Source organism: Macaca thibetana, chromosome 11 (assembly GCF_024542745.1).
Source record: "Macaca thibetana thibetana isolate TM-01 chromosome 11, ASM2454274v1, whole genome shotgun sequence".
NCBI classification, from domain to species: Eukaryota; Metazoa; Chordata; class Mammalia; order Primates; family Cercopithecidae; genus Macaca; species Macaca thibetana.
In genome coordinates, this window is record NC_065588.1 from 563,770 (window position 1) to 587,209 (window position 23,440).

The 23,440-nt window shown below is 52.8% G+C and overlaps 1 protein-coding gene across 6 annotated transcripts in view; it reads right to left on the reverse strand.

The window, feature by feature from the left end:
- Positions 1 to 450: 450 nt before the first annotated feature.
- Positions 451 to 23,440, reverse strand: part of NINJ2 (ninjurin 2) — a 96,845-nt gene continuing 73,855 nt past the window's right edge. For 5 of the 6 annotated variants that reach the window (XM_050747110.1, XM_050747109.1, XM_050747114.1 and 2 more), the window contains 3 exons: positions 2,322 to 2,553; positions 1,379 to 1,561; positions 451 to 819 (listed from right to left, as the gene is read on the reverse strand). In XM_050747110.1, coding sequence (XP_050603067.1) covers positions 737 to 819; positions 1,379 to 1,561; positions 2,322 to 2,553 — 498 coding nt within the window. In that variant the 3' untranslated portion in view covers positions 451 to 736. Of the gene's footprint in view, positions 820 to 1,378; positions 1,562 to 2,321; positions 2,554 to 18,833; positions 19,177 to 23,440 lie in introns of those variants that run through there. The other variant, XM_050747113.1, reaches the window with a different exon arrangement.

Below are 23,440 nucleotides of genomic sequence, written 5' to 3' on the forward strand. Positions count from 1 at the left end.
CGGCTGCTTCTAAACCGGCAGACCGTCTAAAAATCATTTCTGTTTGAGCTGGCAGTGCTCTGCTAATGCTTTGCAGGTGCAGATCTACCTTCCTTATTACATTTGGCCCAGGCAAAGGTTAAAGTGAGTTTGCAGTCCTTAAACACATGCCTAAGGGAAGCTGTGACTGAAAGCGAGAATAGCTTACAGCAGGTTCATGGAGAAGATTGTGCATGTGTGCGTCCATCTGCAATGGACTCATCTACAGCGGACGCGGCAGATGACAATAAGCCCATCTGGGCCAGGAACACTGTGGCTCCGAGCAGAACCCACAGAGGAGGGAGTAATTTAAAAGCCTTCCCACCCTCCAGCCCTGGGGTTTACGCTCTTCAGCCCTCTCCAAGGCACAGAGGGAGACCAGCCTGGATGCCTGAGCCTGCAGGACTAGACAAATACGTGGACTCGAGAGTAGATTTGAAGAAACCTTTATAGATATAGATTCCATTTTACAGAAAGGGAAAACTGAGGCCTAGAGCAGTAGGGTAGAGTCAGAACCAGAGTCCTTAAGCTGGGCAGACTTGGCCTTCGACAGACATGCCTTAGGTCCAGGGTTGCTACCAGGGAGGTATGGCTGGCAGTACCTGCATCTGAGCTCAGGACTCCAGACTAAGATGGAAATCCCTCAGACCAATAACAAAAAAATCACTTTTTAACTCAGGTGCTGTGGGTAGGGAGCAAGGGCAGCTCTACCATCCTTTCAGAAGCTCTCCTGGGCTGTGGACAGTGCCCATGAGCCTGGCAGATCACGGAGGAAGGAGGTAGGAGTTCCAGGCCCAGTACCTGTTGGGGAAGCAGAGAAGAGGCAATGAGGAGGGCAGAGAAGAGGCAATGAGGAGGGCAGGCCAGATCGGTGCCCCTCAACCTTCAGCGTGCCCAGGGTGCACCTGGCCACCTTCCTCATGCACATGCCTGCAGCCCATCTGGAGCACAGCCTGAGATGCTGCCTTTCCAGCAAGCTTCTGAGTGGTTTGTGGATGCCGCTGGCCCAGGGACCACAGTCAGTAGCAAAGGCTGCTAGACAATGGCAGGGAGAAATTCCCCATCTCCACCTTTCCTTTCGCCGGAGGGGCAGAGTTCACCACTAATGGCATCGCCTCCACCCTGTCCCAGACCGTGGGAGACCCTGAGCCAAGAACCGAGAGCCGCCCGTTAACACAGCAATGGGGCTTTGTGCAGGCCTTGCCGAGGCCAGGCTCTTGCAAATCCCCTCCTTGCTCTCGGAGCTACAGGCCTTCCCCCTTTGTTTGGCAAGGGGATCTGTTTCTTGCCCGAAAGCCCCAGAGGGGAGAGAAGGGCCGCTTGAGGAGCCCCTGAAGCTGGGTCCCCCATCCCCCCTCACCTGGGTCCCGGGTTGTATTGAGAGGATTTCTTGAGGCCCTGGCAGTCAGGAAGCCTGTCTTGTGTGCCCCGAAGGCTGTAATGAAAACATTGATGACCACGGTGAAGAAGACCAAGACGGTGGCCACGTTGTTGAGCTGGTTGAGTCGCCACTGCTTTTCTACCTCATTCAGGTTCAGCCGTGCTGCAGGGAAGTGGAGTAGGGGGAAGGGTCAGAGATGGGGCCACAGCACGGAGCTGCCCCCACAACGCCCACCAGAGTTTGGAGAGAGGGGCCCTTCAGAAACCCATGCGGCAGAAATCCAGGAAGGTGGTCGAAATCGGGCCAAAATGCCTCTGCCCTCGCCAACCAGCACATGGGGCACCCTCGTGTGCTTCATCCCACCAGGATTTGGGAACTTAAGCTGGGTCCTCTAAGCGTGGGATGAGTGCTCAAGGAAGAAGCGGGCGAGCGAGTGGGTGAGGGAGCAGTTAGCAAGGTGCTGGCACAGTCACTCGGCAGGTGCTGTGGAGTGTCTGCTCCGTGGGATACAGGAGATAGGACAGGGCGCCTGCCCTTGTGGGGTGGCGCAGGATACCAGGAGATAGGACAGGGCGCCTGCCCTTGTGGGGTGGCATGGGATACCAGGAGATAGGACAGGGCGCCTGCCCTTGTGGGGTGGCATGGGATACCAGGAGATAGGACAGGGCGCCTGCCCTTGTGGGGTGGCGTGGGATACCAGGAGATAGGACAGGGCGCCTGCCCTTGTGGGGTGGCGCGGGATACCAGGAGATAGGACAGGAAGTTGTTCTTTGGGCCTGTGTTAGCAGAGGGCGCACTGCAGGTCAGTGTGTGGTTGCAAAGCTGCATGCGCCAATGCAGGGTGGCCCAGGGAACACGGGGGGCCTTTCTGCCGGCCGCAGGTGCCAAGGCAGAAGGTCTGACTGCGGGCTGGGCTCCTCACCGATGACCACGAGCAGGACGCCGATGGCCACCTGCAGGAGCAGAGAGAGGCTGAGGAGGGTGACCAGGGTGATGTAGTAGTGAGAGGACGGTCCCTGCTCCAGCACTGCCTTCAGCCGCATGGCGTTGGACATGAACAGGGCCACGTCCAGCATGCTCTCCGCCACGCTCTTCTTGGTGGCGTAATGGTTCAGGTTGATGGGCTGGCTCCTCCTGGGGTCGGAGCTTCCAGGCTGTAGGGGAGAGAGCACAGATTTACCAAGGGGGGCTCTGGAAGGGAAGAAGTTGACAGGTGGGAGAGAGGAGAGAGGTTTTAAAGCTCTTTCCAAACCAGGTGGGAAGCTCAGGGCAAGTGACACCCTTCTCAGTTTCAGGGCCTGATAAAATTAAGGGTTGGACTAGAAAACCCGTTAAGGACCTCTGCACTCTGGAATGATGTCCTGTTGCAGTTGATATTTCCTGGAGAGTCGCCCCTTCCCTCACACCTTCGCACACCTGGCTGGAGAAAGCGGAGAGGGTTCTCTGCTGCTGGTAAAATGCACCTTCCTCATCCTATTCGCTATTTTACCTGGGCCAGGCCTCAGCTTTGGGCTGTTTTCTTTTCCTTTGAGAGGAAAGCACCTGAGAAGACAATAAAAGGAGCTTGGTGGCTTTGGGTGAGATAGAGAAAGGTACCTACTCTCCATAACGCCGTGGCCCCCAAGGCAGGGTGCACAGCTCACCAGCTGGTCGTGGCTGGATTTCCATCCCTCAGGAGCACTGGAGCTGCCGCCCTGCTCAGGCACACGCTGTCAGCATACACATGCATGCATGAGTGTGTACACACAGTAATGCATACTAGTTAAACACTCTTAATTCATTTTAATTATTACCTTTGGCTAGGATTTATTGAAGCATAATTTACATTCGATTTGATTTTGAAGTGTAAACTAAAGCTTCTCAAGAAACCACTAACTCCAAAACACAGAATCACAATATAGGGCATATGCTGTGGGCCTCTGGGTTCGGCCAAGAAATTCAGACTGGGCGCCATGGCCAAGGGCAATCTGCAGTCACTCAAGAGTACTTGGAAAATTGATTTAGCAGTGCTGCTTGGAACAGATTGGGCCAGGAAGGGCTAGAAGCAGGGAGAGTCATTTAAAAGTTACAGTCTTGATTTAGGATCAGAGTGAAAAGGAACTGAAGTGGAACAAGGTGAGAAAGGAAGGGAGGACTTTGAAAGATGCTACAGCCTGGAGGTAGGGAAGATGACCCAGCAGATCACCACGACAGGACAGATACCCGCTAAGTGAGGACAGATGAATGGATAGATGGATGCATACCTTATATGCACAGTGATGCATACTAGTTAAACACTCTTAATTTGTTTTTAATTTTTTTGGCTAGGATTTATTGAAGCATAATTTACATTTGATTTTGAAGTATAAAGCTTCATGGATTAAGGGATGGATGGAGAGATTGGTGGGTGGATGGATGGATGGATACGTGGATGAGTGGATGGGCAGGTCTCAGAGGGTCTGGAATGTTCCTTGTACTTCATGCAACCCCAGTAAGTCGCTTCACTTCTCTGTACCTCAGGGAGTTACACAGAGGACAGTTGATTTACACATAGGCTAACTGATTTATCCTATCTCTCAGAACCTTTGGATTCTATGAGGATACCCTGCAATGAGGCCGGGTGCGATGGCTCATGCCCGTAATTCCAGCACTTTGAGAGGCCAAGGCAGGTGGATGACTTGAGGTCAGGAATTTGAGACTAGCCTGGCCAACATGGCAAAATCCCGTCTCTACTAAAAATACAAAAAAATTAGCTGGGTGTAGTGGCACATGCCTGTAATCCCAGCTACTCAGGACGCTGAGGCAGGAGAATCACTTGAACCAGGAGGCGGAGGTTGCAGTGAGCGGAGATTGCGCCGTTGCACTCCAGCCTGGGCGACAGCTTTGTCTCAAAACAAAAACAAAACTCTGAAATGCAGTGGTCTCCAGACTTTCTTGATAGTGTCATCTCAGCATTAAAAACTGTTTTGGCCATGCATCCTCAATACATGTACATTCTTCCATTATCAATTATACATATTTTTATGGCACTAATATATATAGTAAAAAGTAGAAACATTTGAGAGGATTACATAACATTCAATATAAATAGAAGTTTAATTTTCTTATCCTACAATATGGTCTTGGGCACTCGTCTTTGGAGACCCAGCTCTAATCCACATGCCTGGCTACAGATTGGACCAGTCCTCTCCTAGTCCAACAGAAGGGGGCCTCTCTTCCCCAGTCCGTCTCCTAAAGTTTGCCTTCAAAGCTCAGCCTAATGTCTCCACCCTGCTCTTCTCGCTTCCTTTCCCAGCTCCTGGCCCTTTGCTCTGTTTGCCAGGAGGGTGTGCACGCACAGACACATTCAAGAGGCACAAGTGGTCATGGGTGCTAACAGCACCTGCTCTGATGGAATCCCCCCTGGCAGCCTATGCCCCGCAGGCTGCCCCTCTCTGACTCTGTGGACCAGTCACTGGAGGATCAAGCACACAGGAGTGGCTCTTTGACCACACTCCAGGCCACCAGCTTCCTACACGGGGCAGTTCCCTGCACCTGGGTTGTTCATTATCAAGATTCCAAGTGTCCTCAACTTCTGGTTGGGGCAGGACTCGCCGAGGGTAATCAGGAGTGTGCACTTTGGCCAGTGGAGCAATTTAAACACTTTCCCTGGGAGATCAGAACGGAGACCAGCGGGTAGCATTCATTCAATAGATTGAGTGTACATGCCAGGCGGTGCTTGGGGCTGTGAGGACCCCAATGCCGAACAAGGCATAGTTGCTGCCCCTCCCCGGGATCCTGGGTAAGCACTGAGCCACAGGCTGCTCGCAACAGGCCCTGGCAAGCTCCTTTTGACGGCCACCAAAATCAGGCTGGGGTCCGGGGCCCACAAAAATAAGGAAAACGTCCGTAGGCACGAAAGGAATGGAGTGCCCACTCTCTCTCCCCTGTCTTCGTTTGTGTTTGATTTTGCCGGGGCCGGGGTTTCAGCTGGTGCTGGGGGCAGCCAGTGAGGTTGGAGGAGGTAGGGACAGAGGGTGAGTGAGGAGCTGTGTGGACTTGGGAGGCCACACACAGCATTCAGGGCCTTTGGAAATCCAGTTCAAGCAAGGCCGGCTTGTCTAGGGCCAGCTGGCCTGGTTGGTTAGGGCCAGGGATCCCAGGGCCAACACTCCACAAAGGCCCATGGTCGGTGTCAGCACCAAGGCTGCAACCTGTGGCCATAGCCCGTTTGGTGAAGATTTGTCCTCGGTCCCCAAGAGCACTCATTAGGCAAGAGAGTCTCACCCCCTGCCCCCAAATTCAAAGTGCCTCTGCCCAGGCTCAGCTGTGCCCCCTGGCCTCCCTGCCCCATGCCTGTGCCACCCCTCCGCTCTCTTCCCCATCCTCCAGTTTGTCCCGTAGCAGCAAGCTTTGCCCTTTCTCCTCGTTCCTGGTCTAGCTTAGAGGAAGACAGAGCCCCTTCCCCCCAAATTTGTTTGTTAACAGTGAACAAAACCTTAAACCCAGACCTCCAGTGGGACGTGTTGAGCACTGACCAGTTAGTGGGGGAAGAGGCGGCAGTGGGTGGAAGGGGTGGGCACTTGGGCCACACAGGTCTTCCCAAACCTCTATGGAAAGTATTGCTATTTGTAAGTTTTAACAGAGCGGGTTGGCTTTTGTTATTAAATTCATCTAAAAGCCATTGTTTCGCAGAGAATGTGAGGCTCGCAGTGTGTTCAGGGGCTGCGCCTCCCCCTTTCCTCTCTCTGAGGCCGACTCCGGACCGCCTTGAACTGTGGGTGCTGGGCGGGGTCTCGGCCCCCCGGGCGCCAGTTACCCGGGTGTCCACACGGTGGCGCGCAGGGTCCGGGGAAGCGGCGGGACCGCGGCCGCCGGACGGTGTCTCCGCCCCGGGAAGCCACGCGCAGGACGGGGTTGGTGTGACCCCTCCGAGGCCCGGGACGGGAGCCTCGCCCGCGAGTCCGGATGGGCCGACCTGAAACCCTCCAAACACGCGTGTCGAGCCAGAGCTCAAGAATCAGCCAGAGCTGAAGTGGAACCACGTGGGGTGGGAGACGAGAAGGGCGGGGCGTCCGGCGCCACCTGCAGCCCGGGGCCGGCGCGTGGAAAGGCGGGCAGAGGCCCTGGAGCTGGGGGCCTAGAGAGGGGCCCTTTCATTGCAACGTCTGTAAAAGCAGGGAACGGGTTTCTCTATCCTTGCGGGCCCGTTTAGGTGCAGCCCTGCTCAGAGGCAGGGGGATGGATGAAATGACCCGAGGGCCCTCCCTTATAGTGGGAGGAGCGGACCCGATAAAGCCCTAAACCCTGCAGGGGGCCATCCTTTCGCCCACAGCCAGGGACTGGGAGCAACTCCACAGGGACCAGGGTGACCGAGGCGTGGGGAGCGCAGCAGGGTGGCCCCCGCTCCTGCACGGAGGAGCTGGCCCTTTAAGGCCAGGCCCAGGCGGGTCGGGAACAGAGACCCGGGAATGTGGGCTGGACTGAGGAGCAGAGCCACCCGCATGAGTCATTCGTGTTTCACCGGACTCTTCACAGCTGGCTCTCGCTTGCCGCCCTCCCCTTGCCCTTGCCCTGGCCCTGGCCCTGGCCCTGGCCTCTGCGCCCTCCCTGCAGAGCTGGCCCGCGTGGGCTGGCGGCCTCCACCCGCCACAAGCACACAGGGCTCTGCCCACTCCCGGCTCCTTTGGTGTTGATCCTCGAGGAGCAGGGGCCGGTGGGCTAGGATTCCGGGCCCAACTCTGCCTCTGGGCTTGGCGCTTTGGTGGTCAGTTTCCACATCTATAAAACTGGAGGAAAATCCTGTCTCTGGAGGGCAGAGGCCACGGACAGACAGAACCACACTTTGCTCCTCCACAGAAGGAAGGACAGAATCCAAGCGGTTCCCATTTTCCCAGCCTGAGATCCTTCTCTCAATGAGGCTGGCTCTGGTCTCATTCTGCCCCACCCTGCTCACCCCTCCCCTGCCACTCAAGGGAAGCAGGACACTGACCCAAGACTCATTGCTTTGGGCTCCCAGAGTCCCTGTTCAAGGCGCGGTTGCCTGTGGGAAAGGCTGCGCATCAAAATCTGCCCAACCGATGACACCCGGACAGACGGGGAATTTGGGGCGGCATGAAGCTGGAGCCCGGCGAGTGCAGGGAAGGTGGGAGTAGATCCAGAGTTTGATCTGGACGCCTCTGGGCCTCTGGGCAACAAGAGAACATGGGTTTGGTGATTGGCATGGGGATGAGGCAGGGGGTGGGGGACACCACAGACCCAGCGGTCGCCAGTTTGCCCCGTTCCTGGGCCTGCCGGGCACAGTCATTTTCCTCCCTCTTCCACACCCTCCTCTCTCATTCCAGCTCAGACTTCCCTGTCACCTAGGCCCCTTGCCAAGTCCCAGCTCCTAAGGCTGGTGCAATTCCATCCCTTGAAGTCAAGGATTGCTTCATTGTTCTCCCAGACAGCCCTTTATCCCTTAATCCTTGTTGGCCTATATTTTTGTTTATTTACAGAACTTAGGTTGGATAGGAAAGGAATGCCTTTTTTGACAAAAAAGTAAACATGTTTTTACATTGTTTATCGATATTATGGTCAGTGGAGACCATAAGCTCCAACAGATCATTCTGCTCTTTCTTGGAAACAAGATTACAGGGCTGTTCTCCCAGAGGGCCACGGAGGTTCAGTAAACCCCAGAGTGGTAAGTAACTGCCCTACCGAAAAGCCATGGAGCCCGCAAATCAGTGTGTTTAGGCCCTGGGGCCTGTGGCAGGCAGTGTGTGTCCCATGGGAAGGTGTAGGCTGGTGAGGGGGAGTTGTAGCAGCCCGGAGGGTGTCACCAAAGGCACCTTGACCACATTCCAGCTCTGCTTTAATGACTGAACAAGCCGGGGCCCGGAGCACTGGACTCCTTTTCTTATCTGTGAGACTGAAGGGACTGGAACACAGGCTTCCTTGGGTCCTTCCTAGCACGGAGTGGTCTAGGGATGGGAAAGCCGGCTCTGAGTGGAGAATCCCGGGGGCCGAGGACATCGCTGAGAGGCAGCTGCAGGGCATGGGTGACCCTCTCATGAGTCATTCCTGCCGGCCCCGAGAAGACCCGCATGGGAGCTTCCTGTGTGCCAGCTCACACTCAGGGCTACACACTAGACAGGCCCAGAGGAACAGGGGCCAGTGGCCCTTCTGGTGGCCTCAAAATGACCGACTGCCCGGGAAAGCCGGGCCTCCCTCGAGAAGGAGACAGTGGCGACCTAGGCTTTTGGAAAGCTGATTTCTCACAAAGGGAAAGGGTGGGTCCCAGCCTGGGAAGAGTGATTTGTTCAAAGGAAGGGGCTTAGGTGAGCTTTTAATTCGGTGTCAGTCCCTTGTCAGAATTCAGCTGGGAAGGGTGCCTGGGCCTGTCCCGCTGTGAACACACATAGTGGGCTCTCAGTGCATGGGAACAATGGTGGCTCCCACCTACAGAGGACATACCTTGTGCCTGAAACAGGGTTAAACACAGAACATGAGTCGCCTTATGTAGTCCTCACAGCAGTTCTGCGAAGCAGGCGAGGGTATCATCATCACAGTTGAGAAAATAGAGGCTCAGAGAGACTAAGTAACTTGCCCACAATCACACAACAGTTTTTAATTCCAATCCTCTATGTGCCGGAGCCTGTAATTTTTAATTAATTAATTTATTTATTTATTTATTTTTGACAGAGTTTCACTCTTGTTGCCCAGGCTGGAGCGCAGTGGCACAATCTTGGCTCACTGCAACCTCCCCCTCCTGGGTTCAAGCAATTCTCCTGCCTCAGTCTCCCGAGTAGCTGGGATTACAGGTGTGCGCCACCACGCCCGGCTAATTTTTGAATTTTTAGTAGAGACAGGGTTTCACCATATTGCCCAGGCTGGTCTCGCACTCCTGACCTCAGGTGATTCACCTGCCTCGGCCTCCCAAAGTACAGGGATTATAGGCGTGAGCCACCGCGCCAGGCCCAGAGCCTGTAATTTTCACCCTTACTCTACTGCCCCCGAGAAGTAGAAGACATACTTCCTACTCCAAGGAGTTTAAGATCTAAAGATAAACACACACAGCCTGGCTGGGTGTGGCGGGCCATGCCTATACTCCCAGCTATTTAGGAGGCTGTGATAGGAGAATTGCTTGAACCTCAGAGGTGGAGGTTGCAGTGGGACAAGATGGCGCCACTGTACTCCAGCCTGGGCAACACTGCAAGACTCCGTCTCAAAGAAAAAAAACAGATAAAAAACAAAAACATATGCGGCCTAAGATGAAAGAAGACTAGTCCCATAGGGTACACATGCACACTTACTAAGAGGAGGCATAACCTCTACCTAAGTGAAACTTGCCCGAGGCTTTCCTGAATCTGCAGTAGGGCTGTCTGCTGCCGCAAAAGGGGCACTAGACCCAAAGGCAAAAGGCTTGGGTTCAAACGGGTAAGAAGGGACCTGGGTGACTGGAAGAATAGGGTTGAGAGAGGGAATTGTATCTGTACCTTTTGAATTTTGAACCATGTGAATGAACTATCTTAAAAAATAAATTTGTGGCCGGGCAAGGTGGCTCACACCTGTAATCCCAGCAGTTTGGGAAGCTGAGGCGGGCAGATCACCTGAGGTCAGGAGTTTGAAACCAGCCTGGCCAACATGATGAAACCCCGTCTCGACTAAAAATACAAATTCAGCTGGGTGCTTGCTTGTAATCCCAGCTACTTGGGAGGCTGAGGCAGGAGAATCGCTTGAACCTGGGAAGGCAGAGGTTGCAGTGAGCCGTGAGCCGAGATGGTGCCACTGTACTCCAGCCTGGGTAACAAGAGCAAAACTCTGTCTCTAAGATAAATAAATAGGCCAGGTATAGGGGGAGGTTGCAGTGAGCTGATATTGTGCCACTGCACTCCAGCCTGGGTGACAGAGCGAGACTCCATCTCAAAAATAAATAAATCAATAAATTGGTAACAAAAGCAAATACGCACTCTGCTACGGTCTGAATGTGCCCCCTAAAGTTTATGGGTTGGGAACTTAACCCCTGCTGTAATAATGTTAAGAGGCAGTCAGGTCATGAGGGCTCTGCCCTCATTTATGCATTAATGCCATTATCATGGCGGTGGGTCAAGTTATCTCAGGAGTGGGTTCCTGATTAAAATAATAATAATAATAATAATAACAAATAAAAGATGATCTTGGCTTCCTTCCTCTCTCTTGTGCTTGCAAGCTCTCTGGCCCTGCCACCTTCTACCAGGGAAGGATGTGGCATGAAGGCCCTCACCAGATACCAGTGCAATGCTCTTGGACTTCCCAGTCTCCAGAGCCATGAGCCAAATAAACTTCTATTGTTTATAAATTACCCAGTCTCAGTTATTCTGTTACAGCAACACAAAACAAACCGAGGCATACCCTGCAAAAGGCCAGTGGTTAAAATAAACTTATTAAAACAAAACCGAATTTATGACTTCATCTCACCCAGACCCTAGCTGGTCCTTCTCTGAAGTGGGAATAATATCTGCCCTGTCTAGCACAAAGGCTGCTAGAAAGATCAATAGGATAATGTGGGTGAATGTGCTTTGAAAACTGTGAAGTATTAAACAAATATGAGACGAGAAGGAAATCTATCCCACACAGGATTATACTCCCACGTGTGGGCCTAGAGGCATTTTAAATACTGTATTGTGACTCAGGGCCCGTCCCAGCCCCAATTTCGAAGTAGTCACCATTTATGGTCCTAACAACTTCCACTGTGTTTGAAGTGCCTCCTGTACCCATTAGGCAGCCTCTCTCCTCACTCCTGCTGGCTCTCACGTTTGAGCCGCCAGCAGGAAGAGAAATGCTCACACAAGCCCGCCTGCACTGGGTCTCCAGGGTCATTGTTACTCAAGTGTAGTCCTCTCTCCTGGGGCCCCCACCCACCTCTCTAGCCTGGTCCCCAGCTCCTCCTCCCACCCCTGGAGAGCGAACCCTGTGCCAGACTCTGTGATGCTCAGACGTGCGGGGCCACACCAGATTACTCACTGTTCCCCGAACACACCCCACCCTTCCCAGCTGCTCCTGCTCTGCTCCGGGACTAAAGGCCTTTCTTTCCTCGCCGTGCTCCCCCTGGGGAAAGCCTTCCCTCCTTTGTAGACCCTGTCCCCAAGTGCACTCCACCAAGGCCCTGTTTGAAAGAAGGTCGCTTGCTCCCTGGCCTGTGCTGGCCTTGGCGTTGTTGAGACCTCTTGAGACGGCTCCTTCTGCTGCCCACTTTAGCACATGGACCCCATCTCCACAGGCCTGAGTCCCCACGGAGCCTAGCTCAGCACCTTGTCCACAATAGGTGCACAATGAATGATGATTGCATTGAATTTTTACGAGAGAGCTTTTTCAAAAAAGGCAAAAGTCAGGTTTTTTAAGGGTGGGGCTTCATGCACAATGGCTTCTGGGTAGGGGAGAGAACTTTGCGAAGTGAACCTTTGCTCTTAAAATAAATGCCCCCACTGCAGGCAGAGCTCTTTTTCCCCTAGATCCCGCCTTTGCTCAGCAGTCCTGAGGGAGCCTCAGGGAATGAATGACTGGGGCTGGAAGCTGCAGCTGGTCTTCAGGCCAAAAGCTGTAAAAGCTCAGACCCCTGAGGCCTTCTGTCTGGGGCAGGCCGCATGCAGGCTCCCTGGCTGCAGCCTTCCTCTGCCAAGAGCGGTGATCTCGCCCTTAAAAATCAACAGTCTCTAATCCACGTCGGGGTGGGGTGTCTTTTGCGTGTTATTCCAGCAATAATAGGTGACTGGTCCAGAGACCTCCTCCGGGCCCTGGGCACAGTCTCACTGCGAGTTCCAGCCCTTGCCCGGGGCTGCACACTGAGGCCTGGGCTGCAGCGCCGAGAGGCCACGTGGGGAGCGGCGTCCCGGAAGGCCTGCGGCGCCGCCGTTGCCCGCCAGGGGGCGCCAGGAAACAGCGTCCGCCAGCGCGGGCGTTCCCCGGGCGTTGACCCCTTTGTGATATGGAGGTGCACGGGTTTCCCTGCAACAAAAGGGGCCACAGCTTGCAAACAGAAGCAGGGCGTGTAGGGAAGAACAGGAAAGCACGTGCGTTGAAACGGGAGCGCAGAGGGGCCTGCTTGCTTTTTTTATTTTAGTTGTTACTGGTTTTTTGAGACAGGGTCTTGCTCTGTGGCCCGGGCTGCAGTGTGTGGCCCGGTCATAGCTCACCGCAGCCTCGACCTCCGGGGCCCCAGCGATCCTCCTGCTTCAGCCTCCCAAAGTGCCGGGACTGCAGGCCTGAGCCACCCCCCCAGCCTCCTTGCTCTTTCTTAGGGAGCAGTTTCCACCTCCCCTGCAAGAGGTCACCTTGTCACTGGCTTTCAGAAAAGACTTGTCTTCTCCGGGTTCAGAGTTAACGTGGATTTACCCACCACACAGACATTTCCAAAGAATCAATCTGCTGCCTCTCAATATCCACCCTACACAAGAGCACTTTCCCAATCCGCGCCTTGTCCTGGCCCTTCCAGACCCGTCTGGCCTTTTGCTCTTTGCTCTCCACCCACTTCGGCTTTGAGGTTCTCAGAGACATCCCCCAAGCCCTCCCAGCCAGTCTCTGCTGACTTCAATCCTGCTCATCCCTCAAGGGCTAACAAAATTGCTAAAATTTAAACGGTGGTAATTAAATGACGATAATGCTGTATGCCAGGCGCGACTCCACAAAGCAGGTAGGAATACAGATGGTCCCCGGTTTTTCACCATCGTAAGCGATAAACTTTACAAACTGTACTTCGAGTATCCACACAACCACTCTCTTTTTCACTTTCAGTACATTATTCAATAAATTACAGAAGATATTCGGTACTCTGTTATAAAGGAGGCTTTGTGTTAGACGATCTGGCCCAGCAGGAGGCTAGTGTAAGTGGGCAGAGCACACTGAAGTTAAGCTGGGCTAAACTATGAAGTTCAGTAGGCTAAGGGTATTAAATGCATTTTGACTTACGATATTTTCTTTTTTTTTTTTTTTTTTTTTTTTTTTTTTGACGCGGAGTCTTGCTCTGTGCCCCAGGCTGGAGTGCAGTGGCGCGATCTCGGCTCACTGCAAGCTCCGCTCCCCCGGGTTCACGCCATTCTCCTGCCTCAGCCTCCCGAAGTAGCTGGGACTACAGGCGCCTGCCACCTCACGCGGCTAATTTTCTTGTATTTTTAGTAGAGACGGGGTTTCACCGTGTTAGCCAGGATGGTCTCGATCTCCTGACCTCATGATCCGCCCGTCTCGGCCTCCCAAAGTGCTGGGATTACAGGCTTGAGCCACCGCGCCCGGCCGACTTACGATATTTTCAACTATGGGTTTATCAGAATGTAACTCTATCATAAGTTGAGAAGCAACTGTACTCCCATGTATATATATATATTTTTTTGAGACAGAGTCTCACTGTGTTGCCCAGACTAGAGTGCAGTGGCATGAGCTTGGCTCACTGCAACCTCCACCTCCTGGGTTCAAGCGATTCTCCTGCCTCAGCCTGCCAAGTAGCTGGGATGTAGTTCCATTCTACAAGTGAAGAAACTGAGGCTCAAAGACATCAAATGCCCGAAGTCACCAGATACTAAGGGATGGCCCCACTGTCTAAATCCTAAGCCTGCGTTTTTTTCTCCTATATACCAGTGGTTCCCCACATGTGGTCCTTGAAGTAGCAGTAGCAACATCGCCTGAAAACTTACTAGAAATGAAAAATTGTAAAATTTTTATAGAGATGGGGTCTCACCATGTTGGCCAGGCTAGTCTTGAACTCCTGAGTTCAAGCGATTCTCTTGCCTCAGCCTCCCAAAATGTTGGGATTACAGGTGTGAGCCACTGCACCAGGCCCCGAGATCACCCTTTTTTATTTTTATTATATATCTATTTATTTATTATTTATTTATTTATTTTGAGATGGAGTCTCGTTCTGCCGCCCAGGCTGGAATGCAGTAGCGCGATCTCGGCTCACTGCAAGTTCTGCCTCCCGCGTTCACGCCATTCTCCTGCCTCAGCCTACCGAGTAGCTGGGACAACAGGCACCTGCCACCACGCCTGGCTAATTTTTTGTATTTTTAGTAGAGATGGGGTTTACCGTGTTAGCCAGGATGGTCTCGATCTCCTGACCCCGTGATCCGCCTGCCTCGGCCTCCCAAAGTGCTGGGATTATAGGCATGAGCCACCGCGCCTGGCCTATTTTTATGTTTTTTTAAGACAGGCTCTCCCTCTGTCACCCAGGCTGGAGTGCAGTGGTGTAATCATGGCTCCCTGTAGCCTCAAACTCCTGGACTCAAGGGATCCTCTTGCCATAGCCTCCTGGGTAGCTGGGACTGCAAGTGCACACCACTACACTACATGTTTACAACATTTTTTGTAGGAATGTGGTCTCACTATGTTGCCCAGGCTGGTTTTGAACTCCTGGCCTCAAGGGATCCTCTCATCTTGCACCCTCAAAGTGCTGGGATTACAGGCAGGAACCACTGCACCAGGCCGAGATCATCCATTTTTTAAGTATTAGAGCTGGACGTTGAACCCAGGCAGGCTCTGGATTCTGTGTCCTTAACTGCTACAGCCCTGGAAGCATAGGCTGTGTAAACCCCTCAACGATGGGGACCAGTCTAAAATATTTACAGATAGCATATCTAGATCATTCCAGAGAGGAGTGAATCGATCAAAACTGTCTTTCGAACCAGTAGCCAGAAGCCCCAGCAGCTCCTGTCTCCCCCACCGGTGCTGCCGGCTGCCGTTCCTCACGGATCTGTTAGGGTCTAGTGCTTTTATTCACAGATCCTTTTCGTGTCCTCCCTCAGAAGCACTTAGAGCCTCTCTTGTTTTTGCTGAATCTTAGATTTTGTGGTGGAGCCTACTTCCAGACAGGAACCTAAACACGGGTAAGTGGAAAGGACTTTCGGAACAATTATCATGAAGCAAAATATCAACATTCCACATAAGGGTGTCTATGAGTTTTGTACGTCCCCACTAGATTATACATTTCCAAAAGGTAAGAGTTATTTCCTCGGGATTCAAGGCAATTAGAATAAGAAGCAATGAGAGCTGAGCCTACCGTCTCTGGCTATTGTCCAGGTGAGACCTCATGAAGTAGCTCAGATCTGACAGTGAGATGGGAAAAGGGAAGGTGGTGAATTTCCCACCCCACCCAGCCCTGCAGACAGCCTGCCAAGATTCCTGTTGAGTTCAGGTCAGCAAACCTGTTTCCAGCTCCTAGCCTGAGCTAGGCACCTAGCAGACAACAAAGATCTCTGCCTTCCCAAAGCACTTGTGAAAGAAAACTAGAATCTTGGGACCCCCAAATTCACTAAGCGGAAGAGAAAGTTCAGCTTGGACATGGAGTCACACAAAACAAACCAAAACCAAAAGACGAAACTGCCTTCCCTGTGTTCCCAAACCGCAGTCATTTCACAGGCTTACTTCACCTTACATAAAACGCGGAGTCACTGAGCCCAGGACCAATTCATAACCGAGCCGTCCCCACTCCCTCTTTTCACACGTAAAATGCAGATTCGTGGAGCACTATCCCAGCCTCACAGGAAGGCAACCGTAGCCTTGCAGCCTACCCACCCTCCTTTTAAAACATCTTCCCTTCTTGCTTTGCTCTTTCCCTTTAAATAGTGAAATTCCCAAAATCCTCATTGGAAAAAGCACAGGTCACAGATCTTATGGTGTTTGTTTTTCCTGAGTTCACCTTCAACCTTGGCAAAATAAATCTCTTGTTTCGGTTTACATCCTATTCTCCTAATACCCTAAAATGACAAAGCTTAGCAGAGAATAAGTGTATAAAGGGGGAAGCCAGGCGATAAAGAGAACTTATCCATCCCTCCCCAATGGAAAAGCTGCATGGGAACAAGGGGGCACCTAGCCTGGAGTACTGAATGAATGAAGGAGTGAATTAATGATGCACTTGTCAGCATGCGCGGTGGCTCACACCTGTAATCCCAGCACTTTGGGAGGCCGAGGCGAGTGGATCACTTGAAGTCAGGAGTTTGAGACGAGCCTGGGCAAAATGGTGAAACCCCGTCTCTACTAAAAATACAAAAATCAGCCAGATGTGGTGGTGGGTGCCTGTAATTCCAGCTACTCAGGAGGCTGAGGTGAGAGAATCACTTGAACCTGGGAGGCAAAGGTTGCAGGGAGACAAGGTCACGCCACTGCACTCCAGCCTGCATGAGAGAGCGAGACCCTGTCTCAAAAAAAAAAAAAAAAAAAAAAAAAAAAAAAAAAGGATCCATTTGTCATTCACTGTATTCATTCCGAAGAGACTTCAAAGGCAGGACCAGGGCGAGCTGAACTCGCTGAACCTCTTCTATGGTGCCTTCTGGGGCTGCCCGCCAATGGCTGTAGAACACCAACACCTCGACTGCACTGCTGATCCCTTCGTACACCAGGGCAGCCACAGTGTTTTCTGTGTGTGTGTGTGGGTGTGTCCATGTGTCTGTGTGTCTGTGTGTGCGTGAGCGTCTGTGTGTGCGCATGTGTGCCTGTGTGTATTCGTGTGTCCGTGTCTGTGCGTATGTCTATGTGAATGTGTGTGTGTGTCTTGTGTGTCTGTGTGTATGCATGTGTGTGTGTCTGTGTGAATATGTATGTGCCCATGTGTCTGTGCATCTGTGTGTGAGCGTCTGTGTGTGTGCATGTGTCTGTGTGTGTGCGCATGTGTGCCTGTGTATTCATGTGTGTGTGTCCGTGTCTGTATGTCTGTGTGTGTCTTGTGTGTCTGTGTGTGTATGCATGTGTGTGTCTGTGTGCATCTGTGTGTGCGTGAGCATCTGTGTGTGTGCATGTGTCTGTGTGTCTGTGTGTGTGCATGTGTGTATTCATGTGTGTTTGTGTGTGTCCGTGTCTCTGTGCGTATGTCTGTGTGAATGTGTGTGTCTTGTGTGTCTGTGTGTGTATGCATGTGTGTGTGTCTGTGTGGATGTGTGTGTCCATGTGTCTGTGTGTGTGTGCGTGAGCGTCTGTGTGTGCACGTGTGTGTGTGCATGTGTGCCTGTGTGTATTCATGTGTGTTTGTGTGTGTGTCCGTGTCTCTGTGCGTGTCTGTGTGAATGTGTGTGTGCGTGTCTTGTGTATGTGTCTGTGTGTGTGCATGTGTGCCTGTGTGTATTCATGTGTGTCAGTGTCTGTGTACATGTGTACATGTGTCTGTGTGTATGTGTACATGTCTGTGTGTGTACATGTATCTGTGTGTCTCTGTGTACATGTGTCTGGGTGTGTCTGTGTGTGTACATGTGTCTGTGTGTATGTGTCTGTGTGTGTGTGTACATGTGTCTGTGTGTGTGTGTACATGTATCTGTGTGTATGTGTCTGTGTGTGTACATGTGTCTGTGTGTATGTGTACATGTCTGTGTGTGTGTGTGTACATGTATCTGTGTCTGTGTGTGTACATGTGTCTGTGTACGTGTATCTGTGTGTGTCTGTGTGTGTGTGTACGTGTGTCTGTGTGTGTGTACATGTGTCTGTGTGTATGTGTCTGTGTGTGTGTACATGTGTCTGTGTGTGTCTGTGTGTGTACGTGTATCTGTGTGTATGTGTCTGTGTGTGTCTGTGTGTGTGTACATGTGTCTGTGTGTCTGTGTGTGTACATGTGTCTGTGTGTCTGTGTACGTGTATCTGTGTGTGTCTGTGTGTGTCTGTGTGTGTGTGTACATGTGTCTGTGTGCAGGTGTGTATCTATTGTCCCTGAGCTCAGCAGTCTCCTGGGTCCTGGCCATAGACCCATAGGTGAGACAGACAAGGCAGGGTTACTGATGCACTATCCGGAGGGAGCTCAGGGGGCCAAGGAGATCACGACAGAGAAGTCCCTGAGCACTGAGTCCGGGGATCAAAGCCCCTCCTGACTGGTGGACCAGCCTGAATCAGCTGCCCCTGCCAGCTTCAGCCAATCCAAGGAGGCCTGGGCCTGGAGCCAGCCTGTCTGGATTGCCCTGGCCCGAGGACTCAAGCCTTTTCCCTGCCAGCAAAGCAGGCCCAGCCTGGGTCCTCACACCGCGGCTCTCCTGTTCTCCCTCGTGATTCGAAGGTGGCCACTCACACATCCTCCCAGCCCCCACACCCGCACCTGAGCAGCAGCTCTGTGAAGTGGGCCAGGGTCCGGTCTGGGGAGAAGGTGAGCGGGGGAGGGCCTGCAGGCGGGTGCAGGGACCCGATTGTGCTGCGGACCCTCCAACTCACGCAGCTTCGGTGCTTCCCAGCTCACTTGTCTATAAAAAGAGGAGACACCCCTCTCCTTCTCATGGTGAGAAGCTTGTATCTGGTGAAATAGGTGAGCTGCTGCCGAACTCAGCAAAAACACTCAGCAAATCCCAGGCATTGTCTGACTCAGCCCCAAGGTGTCCTGAGAGCCAGATTCTCCGTAGATGCTGAACTCGCAAACAGCCCAGGCCCAGAGGGCTTCCAATCCACAGCCTCTCCCTGGCTCCCTACACTGACCCCACGCGCTGCCAGGCTCCCTGTGCATCCCTCTTCACTTCTTGCAGAGGCCCTGTGAGGGGAAACAGGCTCCAGCGAGGACAGAACTTACCCAAGGTCACATGGCTAGGAGATCAGAGGCAAGATTTGAACCCGAGTCCGTCTGAGGCCGCAGCTCAAACTCCTCACCACTGTGTTCCTCCTCCCACAGCTCTTAGGCCAGGGCCCCGGGGGAACCTCTCCGCCAGTGCCTAACACAGAATTCGGCGGGGAGTGTGTGCTCAGGAGCGACTGAATGGACGGATGCAGGCAGGCAGGCTAGTCCTGCCCTTGGCGCTGGCCCAGATCCAGGCTGGAAGCGCCCTTTCCGCAGAACAGGGTGATGCCCCAGGGCAGCCGGGCAAGTGTCAGGTCCCTGCTGGGCCCTCACCCTCTTTCTAAAAATACTAATGAGTGGGAGACCTCCAAGGCCACCAAGCAGATACGCAGTCGCTCTCTGGGGTCAGTCCTTCACAGCCTGAGGCTGCCACCTGGCATCTGCTGCCTCTGGGCCTCCCGCCCGACAGCTGACCCCTGTCATCCCTGTGACTTCACTGCAAGGCACAGTCCAGTTTGGCAGAGGTGGGGACTCCTGGGCGGCCAGGAGGCTTGGCCCAGCTTCGCCCATGCTGAACTGTGGGATGCCAGGACAACTTGGGGGTCTCTAACCCCGAGTCCAATCAAAGCAAACCCTTCTTTTTTGCTGGGGCCATGAAATGGAGGCAGTCAACTCCCACAAAACCTCGAAGTGTGAGTGGCAGCCTGGCTTGGGGACGTGGACACTTAGAGCCAGGACAAGGAGTTGAGACCTGGCACTGCCCCTTCATAGCTGCATGGCTTGGGACTTCTCTCAGTCACCTACTAAAAATGGGGATCATAAGATTACAGAACAGTGATAGTATTAACCTATTTTTAAAGATCTATATTTATATACTTAGATCAATCTGATAGGATACGGACTAAAATATTAAGCATCATCTCAAGGCAATAGGATATCAGATATTATTTTCTTTTTTTGCTTTATCTGTATTTTCCAATTTTTCTTCAATGAACATTTGGAGTAAGAAAAACCCAAAATGTTAAAGCAACAACCATATAATTAGTACTTAAGTATTTGTCTTGACTTACAGGAGAGTTTGAGAATCATGTTCATGATTGGTTTACAAACTGTAAAGTTCTTTGCAAATGTAAATAGTTCTTATAATTTTCTCCAAGGGCATTTTGAAACTACAGGGATGGTGAGAGAATAGTTTCCTGGCCAGGTGCGGTGGCTCACACCTTTAATCTCAGCACTTAGGGAGGCTGAGGTGGGCAAATCACTTGAGCCCAGAAGTTCAAGACCAGCCTGGGAAACATCGCAAGACCCTGTCTCCATAAAAAACTTCTTTTGGCTGGGCACGGTGGCTCATGCCTGCAATCCCAGCACTATGGGAAGCTGAGGTGGGCGGATCACTTGAGGTCAGGAGTTTGAGACCAGCCTGGTCAACATAGTGAAACCCCATCTCTACTAAAAATAAAAAAATCAGCCGAGCATGCTCGCACCTGCCTGTAATCCCAGCACTTTGGGAGGCCAAGGCAGGTGGATCATCTGAGGTGAGGAGTTCGAGACCAGCCTGGCCAACATGGTGAAACTCCGTATCTACTAAAAATACAAAAATTAGCCGAGTGTGGTGGCGGGCACCTGTAATCCCAGCTACTCAGGAGGCTGAGGCAGGAGAATCACTTGAACCCAGGAGGTGGAGGTTGCAATGAGCCAAGATTGTGCCACTGCACTTCAAACTAGGGGATGGAGCGAGACTTCTCTCAAAACAAAAAAAACAAAAACAAAAATTTAATTAAAAATAAAAGCAGGCCAGGGGTGTGCTCACACCTGTAATCCCAGCACTTTGGGAGGTGGAGGCGGGTGGATCACGAGGTCAAGAGTTCGAGACCAGCCTGGCCAATATGGTGAAACCCTGTCTCTACTAAAAATAAAAAACAATTAGCCAGGCGTGGTGGCGGGCCCCTGTAGTCCCACCTACTTGGGAGGCTGAGGCAGGAGAATCGCTTGAACCGGAGGCGGAGGTTGAAGTGAGCTGAGATTGCACCATTGCACTCCAGCCTGGATGACAGAGCGAGACTCCTTCTCAATAAACACATAAATAAAGCAAATCTTTCTTTTTGCTAAGGCTCCATTTCCACCACCATGAAATGGAGGCTCTCTCTGCAGCGACCTTCATCTGCAGGAGCCTGCTCACACGAGAGAACGGCTGCTGCCAGTGATTCTCTCCCCGCCATGCACTGGGCTCTGGTGCTGTGTGTCCTGGGCTCTGGGGCTCCGGGCTCCCCTGCTGCACGCTCTTAACCCTTAGCGTGAGCAGATGGTAGAACTGCCCGTGCCAAGAGGGTCCACACCAACTTCTGGAATAAACAAGGCCAAAGGGAAAAAGTAGGTTTGCCGGGGACAATCTCACACCAGGAAGCCCCATAATTCAACAGCGGCGCCCAGGATTTCAGCGTCAGTTCTGTGCTCATCAGGTAGGCAATGGCTGGAGGAAGGCAATGGTTGGAGGAAGGCAATGGCTGGAGGAAGGCAATGGTTGGAGGAAGGGAATGGCTGGAGGGAGATGTGAAGCCTGGGCTGAGCACAGGCACGGCCACACTGTGTAGCACCCTGGCCTGCTCCGCAGATGAGTCAGCAGCGTCGATTAAGCACCCACTGTGTGCAATGCCCTGAAATCTGTGCTGAGATGATAGCTCTGTTTGCTTTCCAGCCAATCAGCAAATATGTATTGAGCATCTGTCTATTTGGGGCAAGTCAGAGTACAGAGGGCATGGCTCAGAAAGGAAGAGCTCAGACGGAGTTTGTGATTGATTACAGGAACAGGTGCCAAGTGAGAGATACGACGGGTGGAAGAGCAGGAGAGCCTCCACCCGGGGTGTGGAGGAGGTTCTGTGGATCTCAGGGCCATCTCAGCTGGCTCCAGACAGAGAAGAAGCCTCCTTCAGGGTGTTCTTCTGGTAATCACTGAAGCTCTGCCTAATAGAGGAGACTGGTAACAGGTTTCCAAATGAGTATTAATGTAACTCACAACAATTTGCATGGCCCAGTAAAAATGAACATATGGGGCCCCTCCTTCAAACTGATAAAAGTGAGCCTCAGGAATGAAGTCTAAAACAGGGAAAAAAAAAAAAAAAGATTCAGAATTTCAAGATGGCAAAAGCAAAGCATTAGACCAAATGCAGGACGCTTCTCAGCACAGGGCCCTCCGAAGCAGGCCCTGGGAAGCCAGCCCAGCCTGCCTGGAGGAGCAGGAGATAAGAATTTGGGATTTCTGGTTATCAAGAGGATCGCAGGCCTTGGGAAAGCCAGTGACCACTTCATTGTTTCCATCCTGGATCAAAGGTCGGCCTCCAGGTGAGATGGCCCAGCCAGATCTGGCTCGGTCCTTAGCCCTTCCCTCTGGTGTCTCACGTGATGGTGTCAACAAGGCCAGAGGCTGCTGGCTCTTCTCTCAAAAGCCAGGGCCAGGGAGCAGCACAAAATGTAAATGCCAAAGCCTTCACTGGTGGAACGGGTGCGAACTGCTTCTCCCTGGGCAGCACACACCCACTCAAAGGCCTTCACTGGTGGAAGGGGTGGGAACTGCTTCTCCCTGGGCAGCGCACACCCGCTCAAAGGCATCCAACCTCAAAGTGCACAAGCTCCCATCCGCCGACAGGGCATGCGTTTCAGCCCTGTGTCCAACCTTCCCGTCTTATAAGTCAGGACACAGAACCATCGGGGCAAGGATCTCTCCAAGGCAAGAGAACTGGGCAGTGCTGAAACTGGACAAAGGCTTCTGTGACTCCCACCAGGGTCCTCTCCCCAGCAGCCAGGTGCCCTCCCGTGCCCTCTGACTGGATGGTAGGGACCCAGGTGTGCCGACGCCTCTGCAGTGGCCTTCGCCTTCGTGGCCCTGCTCACGTGAGAATCACTGCCGCCCACGGGGGACGCCACTCACGGGGCTCTGGTGTCGTGGACGGAGCTGAAGTTTGGGTGGAAGAGCTCACTGTCCCCGCTGCAGGCCTTTAACCCTTAGTGTGAGGAGACGGTAGAAGCCCTGCCCGTGCCAAGAGGGGTTCATACCAACATCTGGGATGAACAAGGCCAACGGGAACGAGTAGGTTCCCCAAGCGCAGTTTCTCTTCCTGCTACTGAACACCTGTGGGAGGAGGAGACTCAGCCCTTCCTGAGGAGCGTCTCTGCCGAGGTTCAACAGTAATGGACTAGCGTCCGGACCTGGGTCAACAAAAAGACTAGGGGAGCAGGAGGCAAGAGCCAGCTTACCAGGACGGGCTGCAAACGGGGAGGTCTGGATCCAGGGTGAGGCTGCCCCTCCAGAGGAAGCAGGCCCAGGAGCCCCTGGGAACGCAGACAGGCTGAACCCACAGCACAGTCCCCATGGCGGGAGCAACTCCCAGTCGAGCGCCGACAGAAAGAGCCCCCAGGTGTCCATGGTTTGTTGTGCGGGACAGAATGTCTGCACTTGCCTCTCACAGAATCTGCACAGCTGCCTAACGACAGAAGCTGAGGCTGCATTGTAAGGATATGCAAAGGGAGCCCCAGAGGAATGAAGTCCCTTTTAGGGCTCTTAGGCTCTCTGACCAGAGAAGTTCTAGAGCTGGGACGGGAGCTGGGCTTTCCTAGTCTTGGTCTGA